Source organism: Nomascus leucogenys, chromosome 5 (genome assembly GCF_006542625.1).
Source record: "Nomascus leucogenys isolate Asia chromosome 5, Asia_NLE_v1, whole genome shotgun sequence".
NCBI lineage: Eukaryota > Metazoa > Chordata > Mammalia > Primates > Hylobatidae > Nomascus > Nomascus leucogenys.
Window position 1 is genome coordinate 37,569,779 of NC_044385.1, and position 23,873 is coordinate 37,593,651.

Below are 23,873 nucleotides of genomic sequence, written 5' to 3' on the forward strand. Positions count from 1 at the left end.
ACGTGTGTGTGCACTTATTTACATGTCTGTTAATGAGGTCATTAGATATTGGATAAAAGTAGTCATTAAGACAATGATACTTTGTTATTGTCTCTATTTAACGAATGGGGAAACCACAAGTTGAGATGGTTCAACACTTGCCCCAGAACATACACCCAGAAAAGTCTTATTTCTAGTTACAATATGAAAGCAGATAAGGAAACTAAGAAGAAAGTGTGATTTCCAAACATTCCCCAAGTTACCAATGCCTTGAGGGCAAACAGCCAATATATCTCTGCTACTTTCTCTTCAAGGTTGCCAGGGACCATACGTGGAGGGCTCTGAGGCACAGAGACTGAGTCATATGCCCAAAGTCACACAGCTGGCAAGTGATGGAGCAGAATTCACACCCCGGCCATCTGCTCTTACACACTGTACTGACTGTTACAAGAAAGACACAACCTCTGCCCGCATGGAGCTTCCATCTAATGGGAAATACAAAAAGTAAATCATTAATTTTAAGATGATGGTTTAATCACAGTTTTAATGATGTGAAGGAGAAGTTCCAGGAAGGTTGAAAACAGGTACTGGGTGACCTGATCCTCACTGGGAACAGGGGGGATGTTCAGGAAGCCTCTTTTTTTTTTTTTTTACCCTGATGGGGGGAAAAAATTGGCATGGAACTCCAAAGGATGAGCAGGAGTTCATCAGGTAAACTGAGAGATGAGTTTCCCAGATAGAAAAAAAGATGATGAGACCTTAAGGCAAAGAAGAGCATGAAGTGTTCAGGGAACTACAAGAAGCCAGCATGGTAGAGTTCTGAGGTGGGGGGTGTTGGTAGCAGATGGAGTTAAAGAAGTGACCAGTGTCTGCACCTCCACTCTCTCAGCTCAGCTGCTGTGGTGGGAGGGGGACAGGCTGCCGCCACTGTCTCTATTTTGCTGATTGGCACACAGGGCGGAAAATAGAAAAACGGCTTGAAAGCCACCAAGCCTAGGGCCTGTTTGTGACCCACCTAGGTCCCTGGCACAAGACCCTAGCTGTCTTTCCTTGCTGCGTCCTCTCAGGATTCCCACAGGCAGTTCCAAAATAGTTGCATCAGGGACTCTTTTCTATATAGGAAAGAAAATGAAACATTTATTGACCATTTATTCCAATGTTAGTGGACAAAGCAGACAGTAGAGGATGCCACAACAAGCCCTAAGAAAACACATTTAAGAAAATACATACAGGCCATGTCTTTTGCCTGCAAAGCTCACATAAGCATTAAAGTGAAATAATTTCTCCTTGCGTCTTCCACCCCTCCCCCAGTATTCAGGATCTCAGCAAGAAACACTCAAATGGCACACTCAGATGGCACACTCAAACTGGGTAACATGAAGGGAGTTTAACAGAAGGCCTATTTAGAAAGGTGTAGGGCAAGTAAAGGGAAAACAGGAATAGTAATACTGGGCTCCATCGTCACCCTAGCTCTGAAAGAGCAAGGGGAGACAGTGGTTCTGGACCCTAGAGAAGGGTGGTGGTGGCTTGCATAGAGAGGGCTGCCTGACAGGAGCTGTGATGTTTAGTCCTCAGTGACACCATAGGCCAGTAATGAGAGGATCAATACCCCAACTCACTCTCTCCCACCCTCCAACCCTCTGCTGATGCTCCCTGTTGGCCACACTGAACCAGGAGTTGTGAACTATTATAGGACAAATTGTGTTTCCCAAAATTCATATGTCGAAGTCCTAACCTCCAGTATCCTAGAATGTGTCTGTATACAACAATAGGGTCTGGAAAGAGGTAATTATGTTACAATGTGGTAATTAGGGTAGGCCCTTATCCGATTTGACTAGTGTCCTTGAAAAAGAGGAAATTCGGACAAAGACATGTACAGAAGGAAGGCAACATGAAGCCCCGGAGAAGGTGGCAATCTATAAATCAACGAAGGAGAGGCCTCAGAAGAAGCCAGCTGCACCAACATTTTCATCTCAGACTTCTAGCCCTCAAAACTGTGAGAAAATAAATGTCTGTTGTTTGAGCCACCCAGTTGGTGGTGTTTTGTTATGGCAGCCAAGCAAAATAATGCAGAAGTCCAGGAAGCCTCCAGTGGCACAGAGCCAGGTGGAGAAGAAGAGACAGAGGCCGTGGAGGGGCAAATGGAAGAGATCCAGCACAACTCTACCCAGGCCCCTCAGAAATGGGTGTTTCAAGATGTCCTAGAGCAGTATCAATAAGACTGGAAATATTTCAGTTGAATGATTCTTGTCCACAGCTGTGCTTCCTTTTCCATCCATGACCCATGTTCCCACCATAGTTCCCATGCTGGCTCTTTTCCCTGGCCACGAACCCCAGTCTCACCCAGGTTGGGAACCCCAGTTCTCAGACAGAACTTTCTGTGTACTTCTGGCCACATCTCTCTCCCTGAGTGCCCAGAGGGGCTTGTCCTGAACATTTTACTAGACTGTCTGGCTGTAAGATAACAAGCATCTTGACAACAGGGACTGCCTCTCATTTATTTGTGACAGATGAAAGAATGAGTGAGAGTGAGAGAATGAATGAAGAAAAGTAACATTTATTGATGACCATCTATGCACTGAGTTTAGTGTTTTCACGTACTTTAACACTGCCTGAATCAAAATCAAGGAGTCAGGAAAGAATAATTATTGGCCATTTATTCACCATTTACTATGTGCCAGGCAAGTGTGAGGGCAAAATACTTAAACAGCATGGCACAGGCACCAAGAAGAACATATCAGAGCAGACACCAGCCATAGACCCAGGGATGGCTGGGCTGGCACCACTGGCTAAAAGTCTGTCTGGTGCCATGCTCTGTGCTGAAGGATCTCTCATGCATTATTTCACTGACTCCTAATAATGTCAATTGAGGTAGGTATTAATATCCCTCTTATATACAAGTAAACAACTTGCACAGGAAAAAAATTTATTGTGCAAGGTCACCCAGAAACTAAGTGTGGAACTGAGACTCACGTCCAGGACGGGCTCAGTTTTGAACACCACTCTGGTCTGTCTTATCATGCTGCCCTTGCATGTGATGTCCCTTTCCTTGGGACACTTTTCTTCCAGACAGCCATGTGGCTTGCTTCTTCTAGTCTTTGCTCAAGTGTCACCTGCTCAGCAATTCCTTCCATTTAAACATAACCTGCTTATCACCACCCTGACACTTCTTTCTGTCAAGCTTTATTTTTGCCTGTAGCATTTTTTTTATCGTGGTAAAAGATACACAACCTGAAATTTACCATTTTAACAAATTTTAAGTATAAAATTCAGTGGCATTAAATATGTTCGCAATATTGAAAACCTGTCACCACTATTCATATCCAGAACTTTTCCATCATCCCAAACAGGAACTCTGTACTTATTAGAAAATAACTTCCTGTTCCTGCCTCACCAACCCTCGGAAACCACAATTCTATGTTCTGTGTCTGTGAATTGGCCTATTTAAAATATCCCACATAAGTGGAATTATATAATGTTTGTTCTTTTGTGTCTAACATTTCACTTACCTAACATCTTCATGATTCATGCATATTATAGCCTGTGTCAGAATTTTATTCCTCTATAAGGGGTAAATAATATTTCACTGTATATATATATACCTGTACTACATTTTGTTTATTCATTCATCTCATTGATGGCTACTTGGGATATTTCAGCTTTTAGACTATTGTGCATAATGCTTCTGTGAACATGTGTGTACACATATCTCTTTGAGTCCTTGCTTTCAGTTCTTTTGGGTATACACCCAGAAGTCAAATTGCTGGATTATGGTAATTCTATGTTTAACTTTTTGAGGTCCCACCAAACTGTTTTCTACCTCTGTATCACTAATAAGCACATATCATACTACATGTTTTATTCATTTATGTTGATTATTGAATATCACCACCCACTGGGCTGTAAGACCCAATGGAGACAGGGATTTTTCTCTGATTCATTGCAGTATCCATACCTAGAACACATCTGGAACAAAGTAGGTACACAATAAACATTTGTTGAATGAATGAATGTATTTGGTGTGGATCCTGTTCTTGAGGTCCAAAAGAGTCGAGTGAGGTCCGAAACATCAACTACAGAGAAAAAACTGAAGTCAAGGAGGGAAATGAGAGATCAGAGGAAGGAATACTTTCCTGTCTGCAGCCTAATGCAGACCCAACACGGTAAGGCTGCAAATAGAAAAGCCAGTCACAGCCAGGCACAGTGGCTCACGCCTGTAATCCCAACACTTTAGGAGGCCGAGGCGAGTGGATCACGAGGTCAGGAGATCCAGACCATCCTGGCTAACACGGTGAAACCCTGTCTCTACTAAAGAACACAAAAAATTAGCCGGGCGTGGTGGTGGGTGCCTGTAGTCCCAGCTACTCGGGAGGCTGAGGCAGGAGAATGGTGTGAACCTAGGAGGCGGAGCTTGCAGTGAGCCGAGGTCATGCCACTGCACTCGAGCCTGGGTGACAGAGCGAGACTCCTTCTCAAAAACATAAAATAAAATAAAATAAAATAAAAATAAAAAAAGAAAAGCCTGTCACTGGGGTCAGTTGCTAGGGGGATCAGTAATCACATGGGACAAGGCACTCAGGAACAAATGAGGTGAACGGTTCAGGCCAGAGAGTGAGAGCAACCTAGGAGTACCTGCGGGGTAAGGGGACATTAAAATGGGGCTACTTGAATAGTGGATGAGGGAGCCTGCTTGATGTAAGAAACCATGGAGGTCCCTAAACAATGCTTTGAACTTATGGCCCAAGACAGTGCCTGGCACATATTAAGCATTAACAAATATTTTTAATTGATTGATTTCTAATTCCAATCTATCACTAATTTGACATATGACTTAAGGCCAGTCACTTTTCTTCTATATCTTTATCTGTAAATATAGTGGATATCGATATCTTTCTTTCTTTATCTGTAAATATAGTGGATATAGATAGGTCAATTAACTAAACTTTGGTTTAAACTGTAAAAGCATTTCTCCCTAACAGATCCTAAACAGAAGAGTAAACACAAAGCGCATCTGAAAGGGGAATTGAAGGCCTAAGGCCCCACCAGCAGTCCTCCCTCTCCATACCACAGTGACTGAGAGTTGGTTCCTCCAGGATCCAGGTTTGCAGGTCCTGGGCCATCAGATTCCTGAGGTTCATTCCAGCTCTGACATCTGCACACACCTCCCTATCATGCTTGCCACAGGCCCTTCTACACAGCAGTAGCAGGTATTAACTCAGTGCTTACCATTTGACAGATGCTCTTTTGAGTGCTTTTCCTGTATTAACTTATTCAACGCCCAGTTCAGAGATGAGAACACTGGGGCACAGAAAAGTTAAGTCACTTCTCCAAGGCTACACAGACAGTCAGGTTTGGAGCCTGGAATCAAACCTAGTTATTGGGCTCCAAGGCCCTCGCTTTTGACCCACAACTCTGTCCCGCCTCCCTCAGTGGATGCACAGTATGCATTCCTGTCCTGTTGAATAGGACCTAGGAAAAGGTAGTGTGATGCGGAGAGGAAAGGAGGGAAATGAGAAGATAAAGTGGGAGAAAGAGAATGTGATCAAGCTGTACCCCGGAGAGCACTTAGTTCTCTAGAGGGGAAGCAGCTTCAGAGTGAAACTGGTTGCTGGAATGGAGACACCAAGAAACAACCTGTTGCTTACCCCATGGTCCTGGAACCAACTCTGATGAGGTGGTTTCCCCTGAATCCACATTTTCTAATCCATGATGGTCAAATGCTATTTTTATATCAAGATCTTAGATGATAGCATTCTTTAAGAGGACTTTTCCAGAGAAAGTAGAGATGTCAACTTGCCAAAATATTTTTTTCTTACTGGAACAATAAAAACCTGCTTTGCAAATAGCAATGGGAATAGGAAGCTGCCAATATTCTCACCCACCTTTTTCTTTTAATAAATTTAATGACTTAGAATATATGCTATGTGATAAAAAATGTACGGAAAAGCTTGGTAAGTATCATTCAAAGTCTCTTGACCAATCATTTTCATATTATCTGAAGCCAGCGTTTCCAATAAAGTGGTACAACATTATGCAGAGTAGAATTTTACAGTAACCTCAGGAAAATGCAAAAATTGGCAGTAGATGAAGGCAAAGGACAGGGCTTACCTTCAGGAACAGAGGGTCTTTCTGTGTTTTTCCAAGAGGCTCTACTGCCATTTGAGGGTGGGTACTTCACTGGATAGAACTGTTTGGATGTTATGGGGTGTCCACCATTCCAGACCCCTGCCTACTATATGCCAGCTCACAGTCCAGGAGGGGAGAGGAGAGATAGGGATGCATGTACCAAGCTATCATCCAAGACTTCCTGTGGCACCCAATACATGGTAATGCACCTCTATTAAAGTTTATGTACTTTAATACAAAATGAAATGTTTACAAAGCATAAAATAAAATACCCTCAAAGGCTACAGCCCATCTTGCATCAAAAGTAACTCACTATAAAAAAACTGAAAACACAATTTGCAAGTATCAGAACCAGAGAGGACCCCAGTGATTATCTAGTAGAGAGAGTGGAAAACTTTCTCTGTAAAGAGCCTGGGTGTAAACATTCTAGGTTTTGTGGGCCATATACTCTGTTGCAACTACTCAACCTTTGTCTTCGTAGCACAAAGGCTACCCATACCCATATTAATAAAATGAATGGGCATGGCTGTGGTTCAATGAAGTCTACTGACAACAAAATTTAAATATTTAAATATTTAAATAAAGACAGGAACCAGTATGACTGATTGATTTTCTTTGCCTCAGGCTCCAATATGGCTCCATACTGCATTGTTACTGATCTTGTCACCATTTCCATTTTTGATAATGCGTTCATTCTGAAACTGCTGACTTTAATTTTGATTTTTTACAATATTGCATTGAGTATTAACTTACCTTGATGACTGGGTGTTAGTATCCCCTTAAGTTTTGCCCTGGAGGTTAGTGCCCCGCTTGCATTGCTCAAGTTTGGGCCCTGCCTCATGCTCCCAAACCTCCACCCTGTCTCTGTTCTTCCTTGGGCCAGTCTTTTTGTCCATTCCTCCAATGGCTCCACTCCTTGTCAAATTGAGTCCTAGTAACTTGGTTGTACATTTTCTTAGTGGAGGTCATGTCTTGACTCCTTCACCCTTTCAGTTTTCCTCCCACTCAAGAGCAATAACAAACCCCTCCTCACATCCCAGGTCAGCAGTTCTCACCTTCAGATCCTTTGAAGGATCAGCTTCTGCTCCAAGAAGTCTTTTTCTAGAAGATATTCCCAATAAAGAAGACCTCTTTCTAAGAAGGATTCTCCAACAGCTGCGAAGAAACCTGTCCCTGTTTCATCACATATATATAGCAGTGTGCCAGGCACAGAGAGGGAAATGCACCAGAGAAGCCTCCCCTCCGGGTGGTGAAGCCCCGAGGGAAAGGACTTCCAAATCCCAACTTCTAGCACACAGTGGACCCTCAATTAGTATTTATCAAACGGAATTGGACAAGTCCTTTCAATTAGATTTTCAGACTTTGGAGGCTTAAGGTGGAAATGGGGAAGCTCAGGGAAGACTGATTTCATACTCTTAGGGTGAGAGAAAAGCAGTGCTGTTTTGTGGATTTTATTAGTGGAAATGAAATCACTGGGGAAAACTGCCAGTGTGGGCACTGTGGATAGTGCTGGATGAAGAAAATACAGTAATCAACACTTGTACCCTAACTAGCTGGTCTATGGTAGGAATATACATGTGTTTTCCCCATTTTTTTTTAAATTTTCCAGTATGCTTCTGTTCCACAGGAAGTGAGAGAGCCGGTTCAGAAACAAATTACCACTCTCAGCTAAACCCCCATTTCCCAAATCCCGAGCCTTCCTTTAACCTATTTATTTAATTTCTCTTAACATATTTAAATCCATTGGAAGGAATTATGAGGGAGACAGATGAGACAGCTCACAAACATTTGTATGCACATTAAAATAAAGAAAATTAAATGAAAGATTAATAGGGCAGACAGGTAACCATGTAAAGTGATTTCACTTTGAAGCAATTTATTTCCATTCAAACTGTGATAAATAATCACCAAGTGATATAATAATTACCCATTTCTTGGTGTCGAATGGGATGTGGAAATTATTCTCTGAAGTGAAAACATCCTATGGACTTTCAAAAAAGGGAATGTCGCACATTCAATAAAGCTACAAACCATGACCCCAAAAGAAATTGAATTGGCCTGTTTGTATTCCCATCGCTATGTCTGAAAAGTATGTTCTCACCCTCTAAGGCAAACTTCCTTTTCTGTTTGATAAAGTCTTGTGATTTGCGACCACAAAACCTCCGAGGACTCCATAAATTTTGTGCTTTGGCACTCCCGTGTGAGATCAAGCCCTGCAAAAGATGGCTGCTGAAGAAGGCAGAGTCTAAAGGTCACGGAACATTTCCCCGTTTTGGTGGTTAGCAACAGTCATTTCTAAATGCCTTCTGGGCTTAAGAATAATTGAATGCATTTTAAAATTAGGTCTTGTTCAGTTAAAAGCAAGACCCCATCTGTAAACATTCATCAGCACCCATTAGAAGGACCTTCCTTGCTGGTGCTCTTTACTGCCCGTAAATACAAGGGCTGCCATTGCTTTAGGGCCCCCATGTGCTGGGTGCCTGCATGCATCATTTCATATCAGAAACATTGCTGACGAGAGAGGCCAGCAAACAAAGAGGCTGGTGGGAAAAAGCACTGGATTAAGAATGAGAGGACTTGGGTTCTAGTCTTGGGTTGGCCCCTTACTATCGATGCAAACATGAGGAGTTCATCAAAACATCTCTGTACTTCAGGTTCCTCATTTATAAAATGCGGATGATGATACATATCTACCTCAACCCACTGGAAAACTATAAAATGTTGCACAAATTCACTTCAAATTCCTAAGTGTTTCATCAAATGCTGACTAAGGCTGTGCAAGGCACTTAGGAATAATGAGGAAAGTAAGAAAAAGTCCCCCCACTTCAAGAAACTATCCATGCAGCAGGAAAGAGAAACACGTATAAGCAACTCACTCCAAAAAGGCAATTCTGAGCCTCTCTGCCATTTGCTTAGTCCATGTAATCGGCACTTTTCCTCTCCATTCAGTCATCCTCTTATTTATTCATTCATTTATTCAACAAAACTTCATTTAGCATTTATGATGGGCCTGGCATTGGGAATACAGAGATGGCTCACATTAAATCCCTCAAGGAGCTTACGTTCTGGCAAAGAACATATCTTTGCAAAGAATTTTCCAACGCATTTTAAAATATAGTGTTGTTGTTGGTTTTTTTTTTTCCTTCCTTCCTTCCTTCCTTCCTTCCTCTTTCTTTTCTTTTTCTCTCTCTCTCTCTTTCTTTTCTTTCTTTCTTTCCTTTCTTCCTCTCTCTCTCTCTCTTTCATAGAAACTGAGTCTCGCTCTGTTGCCCAGGCTGGAGTGCAGTGGCAGGATCACGGCTCACTACAGACTTAAGTTCCTGGATTCAGGTAATCCTCCTGCCTCAGCCTCTGAAGTATCTAGGACTACATGCACATACACTACCACACCCAGCTAATTTAAAAAAATTTTTTTGGTAGAGACAGGGTCTCATTATGTTGCCCAGGCTGGTCTTGCACTCTTGGGCTCAAGGGATCCTCCTACCTCAGCCTTCCAAAGTGTTGGAATTACAGGCACGAGCCTTTGTGCCTGGCCAGTGGTTTCCTATTTAATCCCAGTAAAAGTATTTGGAATAGATATGATTAGCTCCATTTTTAAAATCAGACACTGAAGACCCAGAAAATGAAGTGACTTGCCAACCCCAGGGAGCTTTCAGCGACAGGGTTGCAACACTGAAACTGTGGCTTTATGACTCAGATCCCGTGCTCCTTCTCACACATTGTAGATGTCTTCCAGGAGAGTGGCCAGCCTTGAACTAAGCCATCTTACTGAGACCATGACTCCACCTAACTCTTATGAATTCTTTTCTCTATAGAGCTGGATCTATATTCTGTACCTTCCATCACTGTTTAGGGCCCAGCTGAAATAAATTGCCTTCCCTCCCTCCCTCATTCATCCCTCCCTCCCTCCCTCCCTCCCTCCTCCTTCCTCCTTCCCTTCCTCTCTCCCTCCTTCCTTCCTTCCTCCTTCTTTCCTTCCTTCCTTGTTTCCTCTATTTTTTCCTTCTTTCCCTCCTTCTAAAGCATTTATTGAGCATCTACATCTACTATGTGCTGGGCGTTATGCTGGGCCCTGAAGATTAAAGGGTGTTAATGACATAGTCCCAGCCTCCTGGAGCTTAATAGCTAGTAAAAAAAAACCCAGAAAAGTACCCAGATAATTTCAATATAGTGTGATAAGTGCTAGGACATAGAGATATGGGATGCAGTAAAAGTCTATAAAAAGGGCCGGGTGCAGTGGCTCACATCTGTTATCACAGCACTTTGGGAGGCTGAGGCAGGTGGATCACGAGGTCAGGAATTTGAGATCAGCTTGGCTAACATGATGAAACCCCATCTCTACTAAAAATAAAAAAAAAAAAAAAAAGTAGCTGGGCGTGGTGGCAGGCACCTGTAATCTCCGCTGCTCGGGAGGCTGAAGCAGGAGAATCGCTTGAATCCAGGAGGCGGAGTTCGCAGTGAGCTGAGATCGTGCCACTGCACTCCAGCCTGGGTGACAGCAAGACTCCATCTCCAAAAAAAAAAAAAAAAAAATCTATAAAAAGTAATCTAACCTAGCATTCAGGGAGCCAGGGAGGGTTTCACAGAACAGCCAGAAAGAAACCAGCCAGAAGAAACCTTTGGCCTGGCCAAAGGGAAGCTAGCATGCTTTTTTTCTGTTTTTGTTTTTGTTTTGTTTTTGAGATGGAGTTTCACTCTTGTCACCCATGCTGAAGTGCAGTGGTGCAATCTCAGCTCACTGCAACCTCTGCCTCCCGGGCTCAAGTGATTCTCCAGCCTCAGCCTCAAGAGTAGCTGGGATTACAGGTGCCTGCCACCATGCCCAGCTAATTTTGATATTTTTAGTACAGCCGGGGTTTCTCCATGTTGGTCAGGCTGATCTCGAACTCCTGACCTCAGGTGATCCACCCACCTTGGCCTCCCAAAGTGCTGGGATTACAGGTGTGAGCCACTGCACCCAGCCAAGCTAGCATGTTTTAAACACGGGGAAAAAATGGGCAAAGCCTCGGAGGAAAATGAATGGGGAAATCTGAAGGACCCACAGTTTGTTCAGGGGGACTGGACAATGGACAGCAAGAGAAGTAGAGAGAAAGTTGCTGTGAGAGAGGAACTCATGAGTCTGGCTGCACAGAGCACTGGTGAGAAATTGAGACTTCATTCTGAGAGCAAGGGGGAGCCCTGGTGGGATTTTCAGCAGAAGGTAAAACTCAGATTTGAGCTTTAGTAAAATAATTCTCACTACTCTTGAGATTGAGCCCAAACAGAGGAGACTGAAGTTGTAGGGAGGGCTCTGGTAATGTCACAGGTTGAGATGAGGGTGAACTTGAACTAATGTAGTAGAGGTGGGGATAGACAGAATTGAGAGATACCACCCTTAGGGCTGGTTGTTACTTTCAATGAGTGCTTGGATCCGTACTGAATGAGCCTACTGGAAACCAAATCATGAACAAAACTAACAATAGTGGATTTACTTAGCAAGTGCTTCTGATGAAGCCAGGTACTCGACTAAGAACGTAAACATACTACCATATTTAAAAAGGAAAACAACTTGATGATGGTGGCAAAGTTATTTTCTTTATTTCACAAATGCAGATTCCTAAGACCTATTGGAACCTTACTAAACCCACGTCTTCAGAGATGGTGCCCGGGAATATGCATTTGAGAATCAGTGCTCTCAATGTGCACTAAGTTTTTATTGCCACTGCTATGAGCTCCAAAGCAAATGACATTTTTATTCTGGGGAATGGCTTCAATTAATTAAAAAAAATTTCAATTCCAAAAATAACAATTTCAATTAACCTGTGCTGCCTTATGCTTAATGACATACATATGCCCCAAATAGTATGGAATACCCCAGTGACAAGTACACATAAAACACTGAGCTGAGAATGAGACTGACAGCACTCTTAAGTAGAGATACTAGTTTAGAGAAAGGTGTCTTTTGGGGCCTCAAATGGAATAGTCTTGAGATGCGGAGAACAGTCTGGTTGAAAGAAGATGACACACTCAAGATTCAAAGGCAACCCAGGCATTGGAAGGTACCTGAAATATCTTCAAGTCTGAAGATTTTCAAACTGTGTTCCAGACACCACCAAGCTTCCTTAAATGTTATTAAAAAACAAGGTGGAACCTAAACTTTTAGTGTTGGGGCTTTCCTCACCCAAGTAATTCAGCCTTTTAACTGTTTCACATATGGGGTTTGATCTAGAATTCTCTTTGAAGAAAGGGGACAGGAGATTTGGAGAGAAATAAATGAAAGGAATTTATGCAGTCACCAGGTCTAACACATGTTTTGTGAGCATATGCATACCAGGTGGGCTCAGTGTGCGGCATGGAAGAACTAACGTGAATAGGGTCAGGCCTCTGCCTGCATCTGTTAAGAATCTTTGGATGCAAGCAACAGAAACCAGCACCAACAGACTTAAACAAGTAGCAGGATTTGCTAGATCACAGAGGGTAGCTCTAGGATGGATCAGAGAATTGAATAATCAGACTTCAGGCAAGAAAGAGCCAGGAGGCTCTAGGGATCTTGGTGAGGAGAACTCATGGATCAACTCCGTAAGCCTGTCAGCAGAATGACTTTGCTCTAGCCCAGGTGTCATCCTCTCAAAAACCAAATACTCTTTGTATTTTTAGTAGCCTAAAAAAAGCTAGAGTCTGATTTGCCCAGCTTGCATCATGCTCACCTGGGCCAAGGGCGTAAGGCTATGGATGGGCTGATGGCAAGGAAGGATGAGTTACACTCCCAGCCAAAGCACACGGCAAGAAGCGGGGTACTTCTCCAATGGCAAAGGGGGTATAGTAAACAAAGTGAGGTGGAATGGAAGCTGAATAAGCCCAAAGAGCAGCTGCCTACTAGATCTCCTGCAGAGAAGGGGAGGTTTTGGAGATACATATTTTTTGATCTGCCCACCACTGCCCCTACTCCATGTCTGAAGCCTTCTCCCTAGTAAACCTTCTCTCCCACGCTGTGATATGAATAGATGCTCATATGTTCTTACAAGTTTACCCAACCTGGTCATGGTTGATTGGTCCTGGTCCAGGATGGCCCATTCTGGGCCAATCAGGGACTCTCCCTGGAATTTTAAAACTTACGGTTGTGTCCTTAAGGATTGTTGGTAGCCATTCTTCTCCACATTCAGGAAGCTGACCACAGAGAATTAAGACCCAGAGTCAGGGAGAATTGTGGCTTTATTTGAGCCCTTGATTCTAATTGTCCCTGAACCCAAACTACACACAGTGGCCCTTGTCACAATGGCATAAGGCAATCTAAGATTTTCAAAAAACAAATAAGCAAAACACAATACTTTTTTTTTTTTTACCTTAGTTCAAAGGGGGATTCTGTCATTTTCAACTAAAAGTGTCTTCACCAATAATAAGTGAGCAAAAAGCTGAACATCAAGGTCATGTGTAGCAAATGCTATCAGAATGATATGATATTAAGGAAAAACTAACTGATAATTCTAACAGCTCTTATTTACTGAGCACCTAGCTTGAGTCAACCAGGCTAGGTATCTGACATACATTATTTGATTTACTTTTTGTGTCAGCCCTGCAAGGACATCTTTACCTCCATCTCACAAGAAGAAACTGAGGCCAGAGAAGTTAAAACACTCACACATTATTGTCCAGCTAGGTGGTGGCAAAACCTGGATTCAAATCTGATCCTAGAACACACTCTCTTTGTCCTGCAGCCAGAAAGCAAAGAGGCACTCTTTATCCTTGGCAACAATGGACAGGTCCCCCATGAGCTTATCAAGAACTACAATCAAGTTGCGTCTCTGCTAACTTAGAATATAAAATCTTTTTGGTTTGTTTTTGCTGAGTCTAGACTTCATGTTAGTTACCACTTCATTATAGCCCATTATTATTTAGGAAGTTGCTGGGGAGTTAAGTTTGCAAACATATTTCAATAGTACCTCAACTCCTCGGGCCACCAGACCGTTGCATTCCTCACAGTGTGCAGTTTTTACAACTCTCTTTTCTTCATTAGGGTAAGAATTTATAAGCCTGACACCTTGGCCAGGGAAGTGTGCATCACTATTTCTGAGTTAGGGCCCTTCTGGGAGGGTGGTGTGTGCAGCAGAATGTTTTCTTTGTGCAGTGGGTGGAGGTGCATGTTATTTGTAGCCAACACCATATCAATACAAACAGCACAGGTCTCTGCAAATTCAGATGGCACCCTAGCGTAGGAGAAACAGTGTGTCTGAAGTCAAGAGAAGCTAGAATTTCTTCCAGACTCTGCTTCCACATAGCTGTGTAATCTCGGGCAAGTTACTTCTCCTCTCTGGGCCACATCTGGCCACAAATCAAATAAGAATGTTGTTCTAGATCATTCGGTCCCATTGAACCTTCTCCATGAAATGCTAGAGCAGCACAAGATGTTCTGTGAAAAAGGATTTTGGGAATCAAGTAAACTTGAGAAAATCCACATTAAAGCTAAATTGATTTCATTACTGAGTTTTCTAGAGCCTTGAATATGCTATTTGCTCATGATCCCTCTGCAATACAGAATGCAGTATTGTCCAGATTATTATTTTTTAATAAAGGGATTTGATATCTTTTCCAAGAGCAACTTTTAGCATTCCACAGCACATGGCGTTTACTTGGAACACATTTTGGGAAACGTTGGATCAGAGAATGAGGAAATGTCTTTCTGTGTTCTTTTTCTTTGTACCACAGTAAGTCCTGTTCTCATATCACTGTGCCTGCTGCTCTTATCTGAGTTCTCTTTTGTTCCATCCTAGATGTATCCACTTGTCTCCACTTCCTCTGTGGCTGCCCTAATCCAAGCCACAACTATCAACATCATTCTCTCTCTCTCTCTCTCAGCTCTGAACTGCCCTCCATGGTTCCCTTCTTGCTCTTACTGTAATCCTTTCTCCACAAAGTAGCCAGAAGTTTAGTTTTTAGGAAGTTGTACCAGTTCCTTGATGGCTTAAGATGCTACAGTAATGATCTACTGCACTTAGATTAAATCCAAAAGCCTTATAATGGCCTACAAGGCCTTACACAAACCTCGACCCACACCATCCGTCTGACTCTGTCATGTCACTTGCACCCTTTCTCCCTATCCCTCAGTGGCAATGCCTTGGCACCTACTATTTCCTCTGTCCAGCATTCTCCACCCTCAGGCCCTCATGTCACTGTCACCCTGCAGGTTTCAGCTCAGGCATCATCTCCTTAAGAAGCCTGTCCCTGACAACTCCAACTGGAGAAGCCCCTCCAATCCCCTCACCCTTTTACTCTTCCAGTTGGAAAGTATTTCCTCACATATATGTTAACTTATTTATTGCCTGCCTCCTGTTCTGAAGAATGAAAGTTCCTTAAGAGCAACGACCTTATTTGCCTTGTTCGGGGCCATATGCAAAGAATCTATAACAATGCCAAGTATAAAATAGGCATTCAATAAATATATTTTTGAATTAATAACCATTAATTGATGTTTTCCCAATTAAACTATTAGTTCTTTGAAAGCAGAGACTATATTTTATACTCTTTCAACTCCCAGCTGTGTAATCCCAAACTTTTCTGAGACTATTTTCTCTCCTGTAAAATGGAGACAATGATAGGCACCTCACAGATGCATCTCAAAGATTAAATGAAACTTTCAATATGTTTCTAGCAAAAAATGCCTGGCACATAAAGCACATGGATGATAGTTTGATTTCTGTGTCATTCTTCATGGAATCCATAGTTCCTAATTCAGTGCTCAGCACATAGTAGGCACTCAATACACGTTTCCTAAGTGAATGATGAATGAAAATGTCATGAACAATTTTCTAAAAATCCTTCAGCCAGGCATATTTTATGAAGCACCACATACGTGCTCCCAAAGTCTGCCTTGATCCTGTCAAGTGGGTGGTGTGATGTAAATATGATGCCCCAAGCAGAAAATGGAAGCCTCTGGAAGGTTGTGGGGACACTCTTCCCTGAAGATTTTAAAGATAAAGAAAAGCCACAGCTCTGAGACACAATGCTTCCTGTGAGAAGATGAATGGATAGAATGTTGACTGAATTCTTGTTAAGTGGCAGTCACCGTGTTGGGCATAGAAGATGAGTAAGACACACGTTTTCTGTCCTTACAGACCCTGCAGCCCAGTGGGAGAAAAAGACAAACATGCAATTATAGAGCAGTAGGGTGAGGGCTGCAAAAGGATCATGGCACAAAGGAGGGTGCCAGAAACAGGCATAAGAAGTCAGGAAATGCTTCCTGGAAGACATGATGCACAGACTGAGTGGCGAATGAGGAGGATTTTGCAAGGAGATGAGATGATGGGCAGGATTCTAGCCAGACAGGACCAAGCTGTTGATTGGTTGGAGGGTGCGTGGGAGAGGGACATGTTAAAGATGGTACCAAGGATTCTGGTTTGGGGAACCTAGCGGCTCGTGATGCCCAGGTGAATGGTGTGCTTCCTGAATTCCTCCACTGACTGACACAGGCCTGCATCATTTGCCATTAGCAAACTTGGATTCCTCCAAGTTCCAGCTTTTCAGCTGCATCTTCCACTCTGCCATCATAAAAGTATCTGTTGTCAAAAGCTGAGGCACAAAAGGCAAAAAAACTTCTGTGTAATGAGAGTGTGTGTATGAGTGTGGGCATGTGTTTGTGTACTGGAATCCCTGGAGGGTTTTTGTAAACGAAGAGCTAACTTCAATGACCCTATTGTGGTAATTAACACACTCCCTAAACAGACTGTGCTGCTGCAGGAAAGATAAGGGGAGCTCAAATAGGGGCAGATTTGATGCCAGGAAATTTGTGCAGTGTTTGGAAAGTATAGAAGGTCCTTGAAGTACGGGGAGCATCTGCAGATAGGAAGACTGTTTTCAGTAGGAGTTTTGTGTACAGCTCTGGAGCTCACAAAGCACTTTCACAATCATGATTTTATTTAATCTCCCAAGCATTATAACTGTTCTTGATGAAAATATTTGAATAATATAGGAAGGTGCCCCCCAAAGTGAGAGACATAAGATTGCTCTCTTAAAAGTTAATTTCTGGCCAGGTACAACGGCTCACACCTGTAATTCCAGCACTTTGGGAGGTCTAGGTGGGCGGATTAATTGAGGTCAGGAGTTCGAGACCAGCCTGGCCAACACAGTGAAACCCCGTAACTGCTAAAATAAAAAAAAAAAAAAAATTACCTGGGCGTGGTGGCACATGCCTGTAATCCCAGCTACTCAGGAGGCTGAGGCAGGAGAATCACTTGAACCTGGGAGGTGGTGGAGGTTGCAGTGAGCCGAGATCAAGCCACTGCACTACAGCCTGGGCGACAGAGAGAGACTCCATCTCAAAAAAGAAAAAAAGTTAATTTCCACATCATCATTAATGGTAGGTAACCATATGTAGAGCCTCCTGAAGGAGAAAGAAATGGCTTCCTATCCATTCCCATCCATATGCAGGAAAGAGGATTATCTAGTCCAGAACAAAAAAATGTTGGCAATGACCCTTTGGACAACACCGAGAGAGACAGGTAGAGATAACCAACCCTGCATTCCAGTCTCATTGCCAGGACATCCCTAATGTGGAGATGGATGTACAACAGGGGTCATCAAACTATGGCCCAGAGGCCAAATCTGGCTTCCTGTAAAGTTTTATTGGAATACTGTTATGCCCATTTATTTATGTAGTGTCTATGGCTGCTTGTACAAAACAATGGAAGAGTAGAGTAATTGCAACAGAGACTATAAAGCCACAAAGTGTAAAATATATACTACTGACCCTTTGCTGACCCTGATATAGAACATTTTACAGCAGCAGACACTGCGAAGACTCTGTCAACACCTGTCCTTAATCCTCTTCTCCCTGGTCATCCCCTACAATAAGCAAGGCTGATATTCAATCAGTGTGTATTGCCACAACTGTGCCAGTTGCTCATGGTTGGCATCCACTGTGATTGGATTATGTCTGTGCCCCGCCCGTCATTTGTTAAAAAAAATTAATGTCATTCCAGTGATAGAAGCTAGAAAGTTAAATTACTCAGTTTGTCAACCTGCCTTGAAGTTCACTGTGGCCAGGTGACACAGTTTTAAATAATTAAATAGAAGTAGAAGTCTGCTGAAAAAATTCTAAGAAAGCTTTAGCTTTAACTTTTTCTCCTTCTTCCTTCCTGGAAAGTAATACAATGCCTGGCACTGAGGCAACCACTTTGTGAATAAGAAGTAGAATGATAGAAAGAGGCTATGTTCCTGGAAGCATCTTTGAACAATTAAACCAATGCTAACAACTGCCTATATCTGGACCTCTTCTTAGGTAGGGAAAAGAAAAGCACTATTTGCTTAAGCCACTATAAATTGGGAGTTTATGATTTGTTGCTACACACATTCCTAACTGATACAGTAGCCAAGGGCCTTAAGTATTCCAGGATCTGCCAGCAAATCCATCCATATATTGAATGGCCTCATCAAGTGTTTCCAATATACATCAGACTTATCTAACTTCCTTGATCTTCTTCAATGTTTGCCATGTATCTTTTAAATAGAATTCACCTGATGAGTGGACTGTGAGTCAGAGACAGCAATTCTAGTCCTGGTTCCACCACTGACTGGCTCTCTGCCCCTGAGCATCCCTCTTGCTCTCTCTAGATTTTCCATTTCTTCCTCTGTGAAATAAAGAAGCTAGACTTCAATCTCTATTCTTTCTTCCTAGTTTTTCATTCTATAATTCAGTTCTTTAATTCTGAAACATCATGAAAAAAGAATAAGGTAACAGCTGCAAGCGAGCATTAAAATATACTACAAGCTTGCTAGCTGCCAGGGCAAAAAAGAAAATAATGATGACATAACTCATTTTTTTGATTAAAAAATACAAGTTACACAAGGGATGGTTCTTATTGGCACAAAATCCTAAATGACTTTATAAAGAACACAAAGGACAACCTAACAGGTATTGTCTTTGCGAGTGGACTTCTAAGCCTTCTTTTCAGAAAGCCCAAAAAGAGCAGTGTCAATGCTGGCATACTCATTTGCTCCTCAAAAATGCTCTGTTCATCTATTGGTGAATATTAGTAGCTCATATGTTACAGTGCTGTTTTTGCCACTCACACAAAAATGATGAGTATCATTTACTAAGCAATCTCAGTAACTAATGCACACCAGATATTTCTATTTGCCTCTCTCAAAGCTCAGAGGCTTCCCTGTCTACCAAAAGAAACATGTTGCCTGTACTAGTAAGTTACTTACGCGTGCCCAGTACTTTATAATTAACAGTGTCTTAATCTACTTTGCATTTGGTCTTCAGGACAATATGTGAAAGAGGCAAAATCAGAATAATTATTCCATGTTGCAAATGATAAACAGTCTCAAAAAGCTTAAGTGATATGATATGGTGGCACATATTAGGTTCAGGACTGACCTAATTCCATCTGACTCCATGTCTGAAGCTCCTGCAGCAAACACTGCCACCTCTTTCCACACCAGGTATTACTCATGTCCAAATCCTGGCACTTCCGTCAGGGACCTCTTCCCCAAATGATCCAACGCTTCATTGTGTGGCTTCAAACCAGCAGCTTTAATTCCACTTTCTTTCTGTTTCTACCACTGTCGCACAGAATCAATGAAGCATCAATATATTATCCCAAATATATAGTCCTGAAGGCAAGTTTGATGTCTTATAGTAGCCTTGTTATGGCTGATTTTTAAAAATTAAGATTAGAAACAGGAAAATGAAACAAGTAAAAGATATGAATTGAGTCAATAAAGGACAGCCATGCTTCACTGTGTGCTTCAATATCTGAGGCTGATCCTAAAGACCAGATATCAGGCCTTGTTTTTTTTATTTATATATTTTATATATATATATTTTTTTTCTGGGCCAGGTGGGGGTACAGGCATTGTTCTTTCTGTGGGGGGGACAAGATCTCACTCTGTCACCCAGGCTAGAGTGCTGCAGTGGTGCAATCTTGGCTCACTATGGCCTCGACTTCCCAGGCTCAAGTGATCTCCTACCTCAGCCTCCTGAGTAGCTGGGATCACAGACATGTGCCACCATGCCTGGCTAACTTATTTTTTTTTAATGTTCTGTAGAGACAATGTCTCCTTACATTGCCCAGGCTGGTCTTGAACTCCTGGGCTCAAGCAATCCTCTTGGCTTGGCCTTCCAAAGTGCTGGAATTACAGGAGTGAGCCACCGCACCCGGTCAGGCCTTGTTCTTGTCTTCGAGGTCAGTGTTCTCAGACTCCCTCATTCAATCACTCACTCACTCATTCAGCAACACAGGAGTAGAGATCACCCAGACATTTGTTAGAATAGGCTATAGGGCATTCAGCTTAAGAGCAAAGACTTGGTAGGTGGAGTTAAAACCATCTCTCTATGCTTTGACTTCCTCATCTTTAATAATAATCATACTAGATAATACTTATAGGAGATAACTACATGATGCCAGGCACTATTCTAAGTCATATATATACATATATATATATATATAGATATAGATAGATAGATAGATAGATCCTGTAGCAATACATATATGAGTGTATACATATATATATATATATCCTCATAAACTCATTTAATCCTCATAACCACAAATGAAGTAGGAACTATTTTTATCCTATTTTTACAGATGAGAAAACTGAGGCACCAACAGGTAAGGAAAAATTGACAAAGACCACATACCTCGGAAATAGCCGTGCTGGGCAGTACAGCTCAGAACCCATGCTCGTAACCACTACACAATACAGCCTATACACCAGTGCTGTCCAATCGAACTTTCTGCTCTCATGGAAATGTTCCATCCAATAAGCTATAGCCACTAGGCACATGTGACTAGTCCAATACTAGCCATTAGCCATACATAGCTATCAAGCTCTCGATAGTACCATCAAAAAGCTAAATTTCTTATAACCGTTTATACACTTGTGCAGTAGATGTTTGCAAACTGCTCAGCACAATACCTGGCATTTAATAGGCACTCAATCTATGTTAACTACTATTTTAATAGTAGTAAGCATTGAACAAATATTTATCTGCAATTTCTTGTCTGAATTATAAAATCCAAAGAGCTCTGAAAATCAAATTTTGTGTGCCTGCATGTGTGTGTGTGTGTGTGTGTGTGTGTGTGTGTGTGTGTGTATGCTTAATTCAATTTGGCAGCAAAATCTAAGCTGGTGGCACAAACTGACATGAACTGACGGAATGCTACTCATAGTGTTATGCACCCTACATTATTTGTCATATGTTTTACAGCAGAAATATTAATGTATTTAATTGTGGGTGCTGCCCCAAGCCCAGCAGGGGGTGTTATGTAATAAGTAATATATGTATCCGTGTCTTTCTCAGAACTGAATCATTCTAAATTTCGGACACACATCTAGCCCCTAAGGTTTCAAATAAGGAATCATGGACTTGCATTTACATTTTTATACCAGGCTAGCTATCATAGACAGAGCAGAGAAAACAGGGCCTGACCTGGAAACCTGAGTCCCCAGTCATTGCTGTTGGAGAGGAAAGCAGGCCTTTCTCCAGGCAAGCTGGAGCAGAGAAATAGCCAGAGCTGCCCCAGGTCAGGAGCAGAGAGGCCTGACAACAGGACAACAGAGCATCCACGACAGCTCTCTTCCTGGGGCAGCCACGTTTCCAGTCATTGCTTTATGAATCTATTCAGTAAGTTTATTTAATAGTCCTGCAGAGAAAGGGACATGATGCTCCTATTTATTTAGTAAGTTCATTATCGTAGATGCGCTTGTGGGACTCTAGACTAATGCTACACAGAGCTAGTTGTTCCCCTGTGCAGATCAAGCCTCTGCTGCCTCTCACCTTCCTTCCCACTCTACCCCCACATTCCAAAATGTGGAAAAGTGGATATGCCTTCCAAATAGTTCTCTCCATCCTGATTGCTGGTCCCAGGGCCTGAAATGTCCTTTACTGGCCTCGTCTTTTGTGATCAGGCATTTTGTCCTGTAGAGATATCAACTTAAAAGGTAATGTAGTGAGGTGGAATCTGGACTTCCTGTGTGGTTTGGGGTAAATAACTTGGACTCTCTGAGTCACAATTTCCTCACTCCTGAAGAGTAGCAAGTAATACCCCTTCAAAAGGTTTTGGGAGGAATAAATAATGACCTCAAAGTGCCCTAGAAAAGCATGGGACACTGGAAGCACCCATTGAGGGGTAGTTGACAGATCTAAGCCCCCTCTCAGTGCTCCCTGTTTGTATACAAATGTAGTCATCATCTTTCATTACAACAAAGAAGAGAAAGCATGAGTTTGGAATAAGCCTGGCCTGGATTCTATTCTCAGTTAGGTGACCTTATAAAAAGCTTACTACCCCTATGAACCTCAGTTTCCACACCTGTACATGGGAATAATGCTTACCTCTTATGCCAACACCCTTAAGAAACCAAAGGGATACCATACATACCTAGAGAACCCTGTATAATGTCTGGCCCAAGGAAGATGCTTCCTTCCCTTGTCCACCCTTTCCTTCTTCTAACAAGGCAGTGGCACTAAAAGACTATGGCATTTTCCTTCCAACTTTAGCTGGCTAATAATTCCTAACTAAGAATGACAGAATTCAATACCAAAATCAATGAAGAACCACGTGTCCCTTTTAAATCAAAATCTAAAATGACGTAGCCCTCGCCTGCGGCCACATCAAAATATAAGTGAGAGAAGAAGCAATGGAAGAGGGTATTTTGCAGTTACCTTCTTTGGAAAAGCAGGAGCCAGGCAAAGTTGGCCTCTGTCTTTAATGATAGGATATAATTCCAATTTCACAACTTAATTATGACCGGATGAAAAGGACAGCACAAAAAACTAGGCGTAGGGTAGGGAGTTTCATCTCGTTAGGTTCACTGACACCTCATTAGGGACTTTGAAAAACATTCTGCTTCCAGGCAATTTTGCTACTATCTTGATTTTTTTCCACGTTTATCTGGCTCCATTTATTTGACTTGACACAAGTAGGAAAATGAGATCTTTGATTTTTTTTCCCAGCTCATCAACTAGCACTTCTATTTCTCCACTTCATGCCACAAGGTTCTTTTTCAGGTTATGATCATCAAGATACCAGAGGATCAGAGCTGCCAAAGTAACCTTCCAAAACATGAGCTGGATCATGTCACTCCCTGTGCCAAATCTTTAATGGCTTCCCACTGTCCATACACAGTAGCAGGGTATGCAAGTACTACCTACTTTTCAGACCTCATTTCCTAACTCCTTCTTCCAAAATGTCTATTCTGATTGTAAAAGGGCTACTTAACATTCTTCCCCCAGGCCCAAGAGAAAATCTTACGATGTTCACGATATTCCCATCTTATTTCTCCATTTCCCCTACCACCTACGTAAATATCATTTCTCCCTGTAGGTTCAAGTCAAAGATTCAGTTCTCTCTCAAAATTTGTTTGATCTTCCCAATTAGAATACACCCCTCACTCTTTCTTAGTTCTGCCAGCATGAGGATCATCTGCACCAGGACATCCTGTCATGAATGATAGCCAACACTTCATGTCTGCCTGTCCGACCCAACTGTGAGCCCTACCATTGTTAACTTTCTGTTCTCTGTTAGTGAAACACACTACACAGGTGTGTCCCAATCAGTTCCAAGATGTGTCGGAAGCACTTGTTACCTCTAAGATACCAAGCATGGAATGTACATGCATACATATATTTCAAAATAAGTAAACGATTTGGAATTTTCCTCTAATAATACTCTTCTCACTCCTTTCCTTGCCTTCTTAAGTAGAAAAGAGTTAAGTTAAAGTTAGAACATGCAGAACTATACATATCCCTGAGTTCTCCCCATAGCTCTGTGCCTTGTGTATATTGTGAGAAA

The 23,873-nt window shown here is 42.2% G+C and overlaps 2 protein-coding genes across 2 annotated transcripts in view; both read right to left on the reverse strand.

Moving 5' to 3' along the window:
- LOC115835046 (heterogeneous nuclear ribonucleoprotein A1-like) overlaps nt 1-308 on the reverse strand; it is a 48,405-nt gene extending 48,097 nt beyond the window's left edge. Inside the window, 1 exon segment of the mRNA XM_030812443.1 lies at nt 243-308. Coding sequence (XP_030668303.1) covers nt 243-308 — 66 coding nt within the window.
- The window catches only part of DAB1 (DAB adaptor protein 1), a 1,266,417-nt gene that overhangs the window by 1,120,074 nt on the left and 122,470 nt on the right, over nt 1-23,873 (reverse strand). The gene's annotated exons all lie outside the window — the stretch shown is intronic.